Source organism: Dendrobates tinctorius, unplaced genomic scaffold (genome assembly GCF_039654945.1).
Source record: "Dendrobates tinctorius isolate UK_male_01 unplaced genomic scaffold, ASM3965494v1 ptg000027l, whole genome shotgun sequence".
Classification (NCBI taxonomy): domain Eukaryota; kingdom Metazoa; phylum Chordata; class Amphibia; order Anura; family Dendrobatidae; genus Dendrobates; species Dendrobates tinctorius.
Window position 1 is genome coordinate 17,333,976 of NW_027361695.1, and position 14,115 is coordinate 17,348,090.

A 14,115-nucleotide genomic window follows, 5' to 3' on the forward strand; every position below is an offset into this window, starting at 1 on the left:
GAAATAGTAGAGACATTGGAGCCAGAGACCTAAGTTGGGCACGGTTAAAAATCAGTAGTGGTTTGAATGTTGATGGAGCTGGTGACTCTGCCGTCCACACAGCAGGGGATCAGCTGGCATTACTGAACCCCAGTAACACAGGAGCTAGTGTGTTTCTCTGTGCAGACGACACATCTGAGCGACAACTGGCTGTGTTGAAGCACAGGGATTATAGTTCAGGTGGTAGAAAAATGAACACACCAGCAGACCTGGATACAGTTGCCAACCACTAATTTAGTCTGTAAGAGGAATGGCAAAGTCTTTGGAGATCCAGGCCTTGTTCATTTTCAGAAAAGTCAGCCGGTCAACATTATCGGAAGATAGTCGCGTGCGACGGTCTGTTAGTACACCACCTGCGGCACTAAAGACACGTTCCGATAATACACTGGCAGCAGGGCAAGCCAGCACCTCCAATGCATACTGGCTAAGCTCTGGCCATGTATCCAGCTTAGAGACCCAAAACTTGAAGGGGGAAGAGCCATCTGGGAGTACAGCGACAGGGCAAGACATGTAGTCTGACACCATCTGACGGAAGCGTTGCCTCCTGCTGACTCGAGGCGTCGCTGATGGTGTAGACAATTGTGGTGGACACACAAAACTTTGCCACATTTGGGCCATAGTGGTCTTGCCTTGTGCTGCGGCACTGCCTCTGCTCCCTCTTTGTGCAGAGTTTCCTCCACTGCCTCGACGCACAGAGCTGCTTTGTAAAGCACTAGCAACAATGCTGTCGGGTGGAATGGAAAACATTATGGACTGCACCAGTGACTCTTCGTACTCCCGCATTTTACGCTCCCGGTTCAACGTTGGTATGAGCCTTTGTACGCTGTCCCGGTAGCGAGGATCTAGGAGGGTGTACACCCAATAATCAGCCGAGACGAGAATGTGGGCGATGCGGCGGTCGTTTCTCAGGCACTGCAGCATGAAATCAACCATGTGCTGCAGACTCCCAACTGCCAAAGAACCGCTGTCCCCTGTTTGAGGCGTGACCTCGACCTGCTCTGCATCACCCCACCCTCGCTGTACATACTGAGTAGAGGTTTGTGTACCTCCCTCCTCTGGAGAGATGTCTTCCTCCTCCATCGACTCCTCCTCATCCTCCTCACAAAGTGTCCCCTGCCTAGGCCTTTGTGAGGAAACACGTAGCGCAGACTGTCCAGAAGCAGATGGCATTTGGGACTCCTCATCCTCCACCTCTTCTGAAACCTCATCCCTTAGTGCTTGCAGTGTTTGTTGAAGCAGGCAGATAAGGGGGACAGTCATGCTGACTAGTGCATCATCTGCACTCGCCATCCGCGTGGATTCATCGAAGGCACGCAAAACGAGGCAGATGTCCTTCATAGAGGCCCACTCAATGGTGCTGAAGTGTGAACGGCGCACAGTGCGACTTGTTTGCGCCTGATGCAGCTGGTACTCCATGACTGCTGCCTGCTGCTCACACAACCGCTCCAACATATGTAACGTTGAATTCCACCGGGTGGGTAGGTCACATATGATGCGATGTTCCGGAAGGCCAAATCGTCGCTGCAGAGCAGCGAGGCGCGATCTTGTCGTGCTGGAACGTCGCAAGTGAGCGCACTCTATGCGGACCTTGTGCAACAGTGCATCAAGATCCGGATAGTCCCTCAGAAAGCTCTGCACGACCAAGTTAAGAACATGTGCCAGACATGGGATGTGTGTGAGGTTGCCTAGGCCAAGAGCTGCCACCAGATTTCGGCCATTGTCACACACTACCAAGCCCGGCTGGAGATTCGCTGGCCCAAACCACACATCGCTCTCCAGCTTGATAGCATTCCAGAGCTCCTGCGCTGTGTGGCTTCGATTCCCCAAAGAAATTAATTTGAGTACAGCCTGTTGACGTTTGGCCACGGCTGTGCTCATATCGGTCGTAACAGGCTCCTGCTCTGCTGTTTCTGAGGAACTTGAGTAGGAGGAGGAGTCTATGTGTACAGACTGGAGTCCTGCAATCCGTGGCGTTGGAAGAACACGTACAGCGCCACTCTCCAGATCCGTACCCGGCTCTACAACATTGACCCAGTGGGCAGTGAGGGAAAGGTATCGTCCCTGTCCATGGTTACTGGTCCACGCATCGGTGGTCAGGTGGACCTTGCTACTAACGGCGTTTAGTAGCGCATGTTTTATTTTGCCCTCAACATGTTTCTGCAGGGCAGGGACGGCTCGCCTGCTGAAATAAAAGCGGCTGGGCACGTTGTATTGGGGGACTGCCAATGCCATTAAGTCCCGGAAGGTGTCAGTGTCCACCAGCCTGAATGACAGCATTTCAACTGCCAGAAGTTTGGCAATGCCAGCATTCAGAGACTGTGCTCGGGGATGGTTTGCCGAGTAAGGGCGCCTTTTATCCCATGCCTGTGCTACCGATGGCTGTGATGGATGGGAACGTGCTGTTATGGGTGGAATCTGACAGGGTCTCCGGACAACAGTGGCAGAGGTTCTTCCTTGGCGATCCTGTGAGGAAGCCGAACCAGCAGTGTGTGAGCTGGAGGAAGAGGGCCCAACACGAACTGAAGAGGTGGTAGGTGGTGCTGTACGTTGGCCTATGTCTTCAGGGTGTCTCTGCAACTCCAACTCGTGCTTGGTGCGCACATGTTTCCACATATTTGTGGTATTGAGGTTGCTGACATTTCTCCCTCTTTTGACTCTCTGATGACACAGCTTGCATTTGACAAAGCAAATGTCATCTGCAACTGTGTCAAAAAAGGACCACGCACTGCAACTCTTGTGAGCGCCCGGTTTGCCTTTGGAAGGAGGAATGCTCCTAACGGGTGCCGAAGTGGAGGGTACAGGCAACCAAGTCTTCCCCCTCCCTCTGCCTCCTGTTTTGGCCGGTAGGGGAATCTCTTCCTCCGAGCTGCTCCCACCACCTTCCTGTTGCTCACGCCATGATGGGTCAAGGACCTCATCATCTTCCCTCCCCTCTGCAAACAGCTGCTTCTCCGGGGTTGTCTCGCCAGCACCGTACGCACCAGAAAGTGGCAACTGAGTCTCGTCATCATCTGATGCGTACTGAGGTGTGCTGACCATAGGCACTGGCCCACTCGCCTCTTCAGATTCAGAGGGACAAAGAAGTTGCGCATCACTGCATACTCCCTCTTCTTCACATTCAGGAATGCTGCTTGGCTGGCCCCCTCTTTCCAAGCCAACAGATTCCGAGAACAGAAGTAGAGACTGTGATGGCTCCTGTCCATGTCTCTCTGACTGCCTGGGCACTTTGGCAGGTGGTGAAGAGACAGATGGTTGCTCTTCGGTGCTCTGACCCTGAGAGGATGCGGAAGTAATTGAAGTCGATGCGTTAGCTGCCATCCATCCGACAACGGCTTCAATTTGTTCCTCCCGCAGCAGTGGGGTACGTTGAGGTCCTACAAAGCTGCGCATAAAGGACTGTTGCCTGCTAAAACTGGGGGATGCTGATCCACTGGTGCCCGCAGCAGGCCCAGAATCCCCACGTCCTCTACCTGTAGAATCCCCACGTCCTCTCCCTGCAGAATCCCCACGTCCTCTCCCTGCTGAAACTCCACGCCCACGCCCACGCCCCCGCGCCTTACTCCCTGCCTTCTTCATCTTGCAAGACTGCTTAAGATAGGCAAAAAAGTACAAAGGGGGGCCTTAGTGTGCTTATTCCTGAACAGCTGGTTACAGGTACAAGAAACACTAATTTTATGAAGTGTGTGTGTGTGGACTAGACTTTAATAGGAGCTGATGTGGCCTACACAAGTTCAAAATGTAGTGTTTGGTGAACTTTTTATGTGGTTTCTTTGTTTGAAACAAACTCAAAGTATGAGAACAAAGAATTGAAACTGATAGTATCACCAACTTTTTGGAGCTATTACAATGCAGGCAGGTAACCTACAATGCAAAAGATGAGGCTCCAAAAAAATTGGGTAATACTAATCTGGCTGCGCCGGCAGGGCACAAGCCAGAAAAAAAGGCTCCTCTATCTACTCCTATATAGTGTTTGCAACCAACCAATGTTGATGGATACGGATGGATGCACACTAATAGGAGAAGAAAAAATGAGCTGCACTCAGAGACAAATATGTGTGAGGCAGTGACGCACGTTGAGCGTCCTACAACCAGACGTAGCTGCAGGACACTCTACTCAGCGTGAGCTGCACTCACACACAGTCAGAGACCTCTCAGACAGCCGTCAACAGTGCAGCTAAGTGGGCACTGGCACTGACAGGCTGCAGAAAGGCTCCGCTGTGTACTCCTATATAGTGTTTGCAACCACCGTAGATGGAGACGGATGGATGCACACTAATAGAAGAAAAAATGAGCTGCACTCAAATAAAAATATGTGTGAGGCAGTGACGCACGCTGAGCGTCCTACAGCCAGACGTAGCTGCAGGACACACTACTCAGCGTGAGCTGCACTCACACACAGTCAGAGACCTCTCAGACAGCCGTGAACAGTGCAGCAAAGTGGACACTAGCACTGAAAGGCTGCAGAAAGGCTCCGCTGTCTACTACTAGTGTTTGCAACCAACGTATATGGATACGGATGGAAGCACACTAGATTGAAATTATTTAAAAAATGCAGCTCCAAAAATAAAAGATGTATGAGGCAGCAGTGATCACACTGGGTGGCCTACAGCCTGACGTGGCTGCAGGACCCACTCCACAGCGTGAGCTGCACTCACACAGCCCTTGCAGACAGCTGTGAACACTGCTGCTAGGGCAAAGAAGGCTACAGTGGTGGTTTATGTAGCCTGGGTAAAGCACTAGATGTTTGGTGGAATCGCTATTTCTAACTGTCCCTCACAGTCTTCTACAGCAGCCTGTCCCTAACTGAATTCACAGCAGAGTGACCAGAAATGGCGGCTGCGGTGGCTTTTATAGTGCATCATGACATCATTTCGGCAGCCAATCACAGCCATGCCAATAGTTAACATGCCTACATGCCTAACAGGATGTGCCCACACTTCGGAGGATTCCCATTGGCTTAATCAAAGCAAGCAGGCTCATAGCATGATGGAAACTTCCTATTCCGATTCCGATCCCGGAATCCGATATGAAAAAAGTATCGGAATTAAGTATCGGAATTCCGATACCGCTAATATCGGCCGATACCCGATACTTGCGGTATCGGAATGCTCAACACTACCCATGACCTTGAAATCAGTTTAACTCCACTTTACTAAAATTGCATTACCATATGAGAGGAGTAGTCTTCTTCAGGGTCATTGCTACCAAAAATGTAGCAATCATCGCTCATTGCTAATAATTCAGTTGACGTTCTGCACAGATCTTTGACATCCAGTAGCAAAGAAGGTAAGACCAACCATGGGTGGGAGCCCCCTTTTCTTAGGGCCCCATAGCAACTGTGTGGTCTATCTTTGTGATGGAACTTGGCTATTGGATTTTTTGAGAAAACAAGATACTGGCATCATCAATTGATGATGATGGAAGCGATGAAAAGAGGTTTTTCAATCAAACAAAGCAAATTAAAAGCAAAAATACTTTATTGTTAGTTTTATTCCGTTACTATTTTAATTAACTAAGAAGAAAAAGTATCATGGGCATAAAAAACATCTCTGACGCATTTTGAGTTTGGCTGACTCTTAATCGTAGATATAATAGATGCAAGCACTGAACCTACGGAGAAAGGAGCGGACAGAGGCGAGAATAAGAAGCTATACTATTGAAACAGAGTATTAATAACACTTTCTACTTTTTACTAAATATTGATACATAGGTAATAGAGATGAGCAAAAAGATTGTCAGGACCCTGGTCCAGCGATGTCGTTCGGGGTCACCAGATCAGAGCTCCGCAAACCTCCTCCTACCTGCGGAATCTCCATTGCCTCTTGTGATTATTAGATTAGTACACTCGTAATCATTATGGTACAGCACGATGCATGCACATAATTGTGCCAAGCCTACTAATCAGAAGAGGCGCTGGGAAAGCCAACAGGTAGGAGATGGTTTTTAGGGATCTTTGTGGTACTTGGCTATTGGTCTTTTGAATAAAACCAGATTCAGTTGACATCTCTTTACGACAATACTAGCTTTTTACGTAAAGAGATGGGTCAAGACAGATGTAAGAATGTATTTGTCCGAGATGAGCAAAAAGGTTGTCAGGACTCTGGTCGAGTGGCAACGTTGGTAGTCTCTGGTCACCAGAGGAGAGCCTTGTGGACCTCCACCTTCCTGCTGGAATCACCATTACCTCTTCTGATTAGTAGACCCAGTAAGACCTAGTCATTTTGGTGCAGTATAATGCATGCATACCATCTCACCAGGCCTACTATTTAGAAGACACTCTGGGGATGCCAAAAGGTACGTGGTTTGTAGGGCTCTGGACCAACAGCCATGAATTTGTGACAAGACTGCTGAAACCATGTCCTGCAAATCTTTTTGCTCAGGTCTAGTATGTAAGATATTAAATTGTAACATTTGATAATAGAGGCAGCGCAAAGTTTTGATTGGTAGAGGTCCTGTTTCTGAGACTTCCACAATCACTAAAACAATGGGGGAAAACCATTCAGCCTACAGTTGATCTTCTCCAATACTAAAGAATGCTCAACAAAAAGTTTTTGGATCTTGTCTTCACTTTTTGAGAAGATAAGCACTTCCAGTCTTTCATTATAGCTCAGATCCATGTGGGTCTCAGCACCCGCATCCCCACTAATAAAAACTTTTGACGTGTGTATATGGCATGAAACGTATTTGAAGTGTGTTACATTTAAGAATGTACATTACATGCCACAAAGCAACCCCTGAAACTAAGTCTGTGGTCCTGGAAGAGGATCACCTCAATCACTGTCAACCCATTTTCCTACCTCACTAGTGATGTCGGCCTGAATAGGCTTTGCCCTCATCAGTTCTAAAAATGGTAGCAAACAACCAACCCAAGAGTCACGTTGCCTTTTGGCCTTTCAAGGCATGTGAAGACTGGTCAACAGTGACTCCTCCTGGATGGGCAAGCGTGGCATAACCATTGTGGCCAAATATCTCATACATAACAACTTATTAGACAATGGTTTCTTGAATAAACATTCCACTACTATGAGATGTCCATAGGGTGAGTTGCACTCATGGATCCATGAATGTCTAGTTCTGATGGTATCTCAATGATCCTTTTCAGATTTCTCACTTTTTCTTATCTAGCTCACACTCTGCCGTTATGTAATACAGTTATAAATATACTAATAACGTGTAATTTCCAGCGCCGTCTTCCATGACATATCATCAGTTCTCATGTATTTTATTTTCTAGATGACTGGATTTTTCCTGACACTTTTCAAGATGTATCCAAACTGTCCGACACTCTACATCAAACAGACATCAGCAATTTATGTGAGCAGTTGGCAGATAACAACCAAAGTGACACTGCCTATCCTGCAGAAAGGACCCCCAGGGACCCCAACAACATTTACACTTACTCTTCAATGTCTGGCTCATTGCATCATGGGAAACTTCAGGGTCAATCATCTGACAAGGATGCGGTCTCTCTGGAAGTCTTGGAACATGACAGACATGGTGCGCGGATGGAGGGTGATTTCTATGGAAGTGACAGCAGCATCGAGGTAGTTTGCACTTCTTGCATTGGCGCGATGATCTGCAGAAGAATATGTGTTTGCTAATGGAATAATGAATATTTATCAACAGACATAATATTTTTTCTAAGTATCACATTCCTGATATCAGAACCTGAGAATTTGAGATGAGTGATGCTACGTAGGCTTTACGTGTGTCTTCCCGCAGACTTAGTTAGGAAGTTTCTTATGATGCGTCAATTACTGATTGATAGGAAATTCCATCATCCTGTTCATAAAGAAGGTTGGCAATGGGTATAATATGGTTTTCTGTCCCAGCTGCTGCAGAACTTCATAATAAAACATATGCGCTGCCGCAGAACATCATTGTATACACCTCAGTTTCTATATGAGGTTTTTCATTTCATTCACCCAATGGTAGACAGTAATCTTTGATTCCCACTAGACATTGAAGAAACGATATGCAGGACTGTGGTTCATCGGCCAGGTCAGTAGATTGTGACCACTGGTTGGAGGCCTGCAAATCTCCTTCCCTCCTGGTATTTCCAGTTCTTCCTTTGATTAGCCGGGCTGGTGCAACGCCTTCCTTACAGCATGATGCATACACAAAGGTCTGGCTAGTCAAAGAGGAGCTGGGAAAGCCAGAAGGTAAGTAGATTCTCAAGCTTCTCGTCCAGTGGTCAAAGATACCGACCTGGCCGATGGACCAGAGTCCAGAGTCCTGTGAATTGATTTTCACATCTCTGCTTGCCACGTAACAGGATTGCTGCTGAAAATTTTCACCACATTTTTGCAAGAATTTGCAGGGAAATCAAAATCTGGTTTGCAGATTTTTTCTGCAGATCTATGGATAAACTGCAGTAAAATCTGTAATCATTGGGATTTGCTCCGCATTTTTACTTCCGTATTGAGTTAAATTGGTAAAATTCACAATAAATCCGGGCCCAATCTCCAGCAAGAACATGCCTGTTCTATCAGTGGTTTGAGTGGAAATAATACACATGTATTACGAGGCTGTATACATGTTTGTGTGGTTTTTGTGGAACGAGCATCTACAAAAAATATTGAAGAAGTGTCAAATTTTGATCTGATTCACCGATCAAAGTTGCACATAAATCTATAGGACTATGAAAAAACAGCACATGGATGCAATCCATAAGTCACCCAAGTGATGTCCATTTTTTAATGTTTAATGGATATGAGACGCTTGGATTTTTTATTTTTTTTACATTAGAGAAAAGCTAATGCTAATCTGATGGGCCAAAAGAAGATGAAAATTGGATTTAAAAAAAAAATCACTGATCAAAGTCTGTCTTTCTTACAAGAATTACAAAAATGGATGCGTCTCATCCACTTTTCATACCATCCGGATTTCCCCTTCAAAATCCAGACAGAAGATTTGCAGGTGTGAACTTACCAAACTGTTTAAAAAGTGGTTCTGCTGCAGCTGAGGGGCATTTTATAGTGTGCCTTTCAGTATGGACTGTTTCAGATTTCCGTGATTGTCAGTCCGATGTCGGATGACAATGGACGAGCAGGCCGAACATCTCCTGACCCGATATATTTCAATGAAGCCAACCCGTGAATTTTCCATCCAACATCGGACCGATAATCATGGACATCTAAAACAGCCCTAAGGTGTTAAGAATAATAAAATTGACTTTGTAGCTGCATGTTCTATATATGCAGCGCACGTACAAGGCCAAAATGGGCTCCATTGTGGTGCAGGTTTTGCCACAAAATGTGCTTGATGTCTTAATAATTGTTTCACCCCTTGATGCAGTTCCTCTGGGGTCCTGCACAGGTTCTCACCACTCAGAAGCCAAGGAGATAAGAGCAACCTGAGCCTTGTTCCTTTTCTTCAAGGATGACCAGCATGTACATGGTGTGTCTCTATGCCATGTAATGTATGCATCACTCCTCAGTGGCTTCTAATGTTCTAATAATTTAAAAATATAATTTATTAATGCAGAATAATGATATGAATTCTTGCACTACAGCAGCTCTTAGGTAGATAGGAGTGTGCGACAATGGCCAGTGATTTGGTAATACTGATCTACCAGCTGCCTACAGTAATAAGAAATTATTGAAAGAGACTAATACAAAGACGCATAATTAAAAAGTGCAGTCTTTGTGTGTCCCATAATAGCCTCTGTAATGTCAGATGTCTCGTATGCAGCCTTCAGCATTCCCTGGGTATGATTAACGGACATTTACGCAGATGAGTATTGCTAAGAGCGCATTCATTGATCCGGCTCTGCAGAAATGTTGCATTTTTCTCCATCAGATGTCAGTCAGGAAAGATGTTCGACATTCCTCGGTGATTAGTTATTTTTGAACAAAGCTTACACTGATTTTCTTATGATCGATAGGACATGTGCAGAGTCTTCTAGAAATTATATTTATGTAAGGAGAATTATAAAGCTCCATATCCATTAGCTTGACCATATTGGCACAGTCATAAATGGACTGGACTCAAATTCCTTCTTATCTTCCATGATATCTGACAGCCAATGAACTGGTCAAGTTCTGTTTCAATTTTTTGTCAGAGGCAGTATGACCAGTTACACTTACTTGCCACACTTAAATTGAGACAACTTACATTAATAAGAATATTCCCAAAATAGCAAGTTTTTCCGTTTACTTGTGGTCGGACCCTGAGCAAGTCCAAAAGCAGGACTCTGGATCCCGGAACCATGGTTTACCAGGCCCCATATTGAATTCATCAAAGGAGCGCATGCTTGATCTCAACCCTATTCATCAATGTTTCTGGAGCTGGTAGAAATAACCAATTGAAGAACTCAGCTTTCTCCGGCAGTTACATATTGGTGGAAGATAACTTACTATTTTAGGAATAATTCTTTCAACATCTCCTATTCAAAGGAATCCCAACGATTCTGAGAACAGAACTCTGGAATGTCCCGATGTCATGAAGCAGTTGGGTGCCAACGATCCATTCATTCTCAACACAAGTGCTAGACATAAAGGAGTATTACTCTCATCTATCTCTTGCAGTCCCACAAAAAAATCAGTGAATAATATGTGGCCATAGTTCCATTCTGATAGAGCGTAGAACCCCATTAATGGGGTTGTGCCACAATCAAAACTTAGCACCTATCCTCAGGATAGGTGAGAAACCCCAGATTATTGGGTGTGACATATAGTCAGGACATGAGAGCATTGGGTCTATGGGAAGCGGGGAGGGGGTCTTCTGGTCAGTTGTAGAGTCAAAAGGCATCCATTTGACAAAAGCTTTACAGACCAGGTAACAGAGCTTATCCCAGTAATAAGACTATTTGGACTTCTTTTAAGAAGCTGGAAAACATGTTCTTCCTTTTGCTTCTATAGTATGGATCTAAAAGCATGGCTATCCAATAGTCATCCCATTGCTTGATGTTAATAATTCACCTGTCATCCCACAAGCATTCTGGCATACAGATCACCATGCTCGTCAGCACGACTGAAGGCCATGTTGGTTCACTTTCTGCATCCTGTTGTGACAGTTAGTCATCATGGCCGACGGCATCATTGTAATTTTCACTTTGACTGTCAGCCTTGTCCCCTGCCTGTGCAAACTCAATGTCCCACTCCCTGCTGCTCTTCCTCCACTTCCTCCATCCAGCTCCTCCATATCCTTATGGATGTTGAGGGTCTGCACAGGCAACCAACCCTGCGTAGTGTTCTACTGGTAAACTTCAGTTGACCCTAAAAATCATGAAATATTTATACAAAAAAATGAGAATTATGTTACAAAAACGCATGAATGGAATACTAAGAATTTTTGTTAGCTAAGTTACAATTTTTCTCCATGTGTCCTACTGTGCAAGGGTGCCCTGATTCTGCGCAGGTTCCTATCAAGGAAAGTCATCCCATCAGATACCCCCAAAAACTTCTTATATACATCAAATATGATGTTGCAGCAGAGACCTAAATAAAATTGGGTTTAATCAAAGTCAAATATTTTTTTTTTTTAATTTTCACCCTTGCCGTCATCCTTGTGCAAGGGTTCAATCCAATTCAAAGTAACAGATGAACGGAACGTAGTGGATTTTGTTTTGGAAATAATGTTTTCATTTTGGGCCAGACCGGGCAGCGAACCAATCCTACACAGGGTCCTCCCAGGGCAATTCAACCCAGGTACTGATTCTAAAAGAATTTATTTCACGAAACATGAGGTAGAAGCTAAGGCGTACCTAAAATTTGTGTTAACGGAAGATGATGAATTTTATTTTTAAGACATATTTTGCATTTTGTGCCTAGATCTGGCCAGGACAGCTTTTATCAATAAACAATAGTGGATGAGTATCTTCCATTGAGGCTAAGCACAGATTGTTTCCAAAAGGCAATACAATCCAGTGGCTTGGTATCGATTGTGTCGATTGTGGTGAACTTACGTACAAACTGGCGACTCAATACGTTTCTTGGGGGCACAGAAGGCTAACGGTTGATGCAATGGAAAGAGAGTAGGAAGAGTAAGGAAAGCAGTAGGTGAGGATGATGATGGGGCTGATGACATTACTTGCACGTGCAGACTGGTTACCAGAAAGATGATCACTAGGAGAAGAAGGTGGACAGTTTGAGCCTTTCTCGCTTTGCTGCTCAGTTTGCTTAACACATGTGAGAATGTGATGGCGTTTCATGTGCTGTCAGTCAGACCGTGGTTCCTAACTGATGTGGGCCAGGATGTGCCCAGATTATTTTCAAATGCCAGAACCAGCACAATGAAGGATATTTGACTCAAAGTTGATACGCAACAGATCAATCCGTTCATCTCTACCAACAGCCTATCGCCCAAACTGCAAAAAGGGGACAGAATGTGATGCTAGTCACAAATGTGGCCATGTTTGCCATGCTCTTAGGTTTAGAGGGTCTTAGGCAGTTTGGAGTTCGTTTCTGGGCCATCCCGTGGCAAGACCTAAATTTTCCAATTTTGGCCATTGGGTGGGGAATTGATTTTTTTGAGGTTATAGCCTTCTTTGGTGGACTCAATACCGTGAGTCTATGACGACAGTACTACCTTATGGGTGTCTCTGAATCCTTACACCACATTTCAAAACTCAATATGTGGGGCAAGTTGAAGTTCCTTGGCCCCAATACAAAATCGGTAACTTCTCCCCAACTATCATAATAATTTAGAGAAGAACTATCTTGTGGGTCTCTTTCGTCTCCAAGGACCCCAGCGTAATCACAACTCCGCTTCCTATCGTTACCTCCCTGCTTGATATATACTAAATTATTGAGACCTGATATCTATAAAGGAGGCTGCAAAATAATATAGGATACAAGACATCACATACGTATTATCTGTGACTTTAGAAATTCCAACAACTACTTATGTTCATAGATATATTTCATTCTGTTGAAGCCAGTCGACAGCACTCCAGCAAACTTCATTAGGAGTTGATTTTCTTGTATTATTTCTAGCTGAATGGCAGCATGACATTGTCTTCGAGTCTTTTGTGATTGTCAGGTTCCTTCTTTTTAAATCTAGTCACAGCTACAGACACTTAGGATTTTGTATGCCAATTAAGCCAGTAGGCAGACTGATTAAATAAATGACTGAATATTTTAAGGTTGATTTCTCTCTAATAAATTCAATAGCATAGGGTACTGCGGTGCATGATGATTATAAGGCGTAAGCCAGTGCTGTATTGAATTCAGTTTTTATCTCCTGTTGACTGGCAATGAAACAGAAATGGACACAGATTTTTAAAGGGAATGTGTCAACCTAAAAAAAAAAACATTGCTTAAATCAGGTTTATATTTTTAATGCAATTTTTAAACATTTTCTATAAAGTTTTTTTATTACTATTTTCCATATTCACAATTTATATTACCAGTATAAAAATCAATCAGAAATCCTGAAATCTTCATGTTGGCCATTAGGTCTAATATCAGGCTCATACTTCCAATTCTTTTCGGCGAGCACATGGAAAAAGGTAAGAAAAAACAACGTCACAATTCATTTTTGGATTTGTGGCAGCTCTGGTTCTGCTATGATTTAAAGGTGGCTTTTTTCCTTTTTGGGCCAGCAAAGGTTAATGTCAGTTTCCTTGCTGGCAGATGCTTTGTTGCTGGTCAGCTGATGTTGGTAGCGACCACTCCCGCCATCCTTTAAATAGTCACATGACGCATCATGCTGACTGTTGGTAATAGAGTTATTCTATGAAGACCAGCCAGGAATTCAGAGCCCTCTGGGGTCAGTGGTAAATATGCTGTTTCTGTTGAATTTGGGGTCCTGGTGCTGTATCCTCTGCTGTTTGGTGCTTTGCAATAGAGACAGTAGTTACATACAATTCCCCTTTTTTCTCTCTGTCTCGTGTTTGTCATTCTCCCTGTGTGTTTTACCATCTGCAATGGTGATGCTAGCATCCTTGCCGGTCAGTGCACTAGCCGGGGATTAGACAGGTGACAATAGGGACTAGGCACTTGATGGCGGTGGGGGGAAGGACCCACATAGGGCGTTAGGGGGGCTTAGGGATAGGCTCAGGTTGGAGCCCAGGAGGTGTCCCATCCCTCGTTCCCTACTGTTAGGGCCTTCCTCTTCCTATTCCATTCAGTT

General features: G+C 44.8%; 1 protein-coding gene and 1 long non-coding RNA gene across 3 annotated transcripts in view; one reads left to right on the forward strand and one right to left on the reverse strand.

The window, feature by feature from the left end:
• CFAP20DC (CFAP20 domain containing) overlaps positions 1-14,115 on the forward strand; it is a 459,179-nt gene that overhangs the window by 304,170 nt on the left and 140,894 nt on the right. For both annotated transcript variants that reach the window (XM_073569809.1, XM_073569810.1), the window contains one exon: positions 7,273-7,583. In XM_073569809.1, the coding sequence (XP_073425910.1) occupies positions 7,273-7,583 (311 nt within the window). The remainder of the gene's footprint in view (positions 1-7,272; positions 7,584-14,115) is intronic.
• LOC141084835 (uncharacterized) overlaps positions 1-14,115 on the reverse strand; it is a 123,184-nt gene that overhangs the window by 20,528 nt on the left and 88,541 nt on the right. The window lies entirely within an intron of this gene.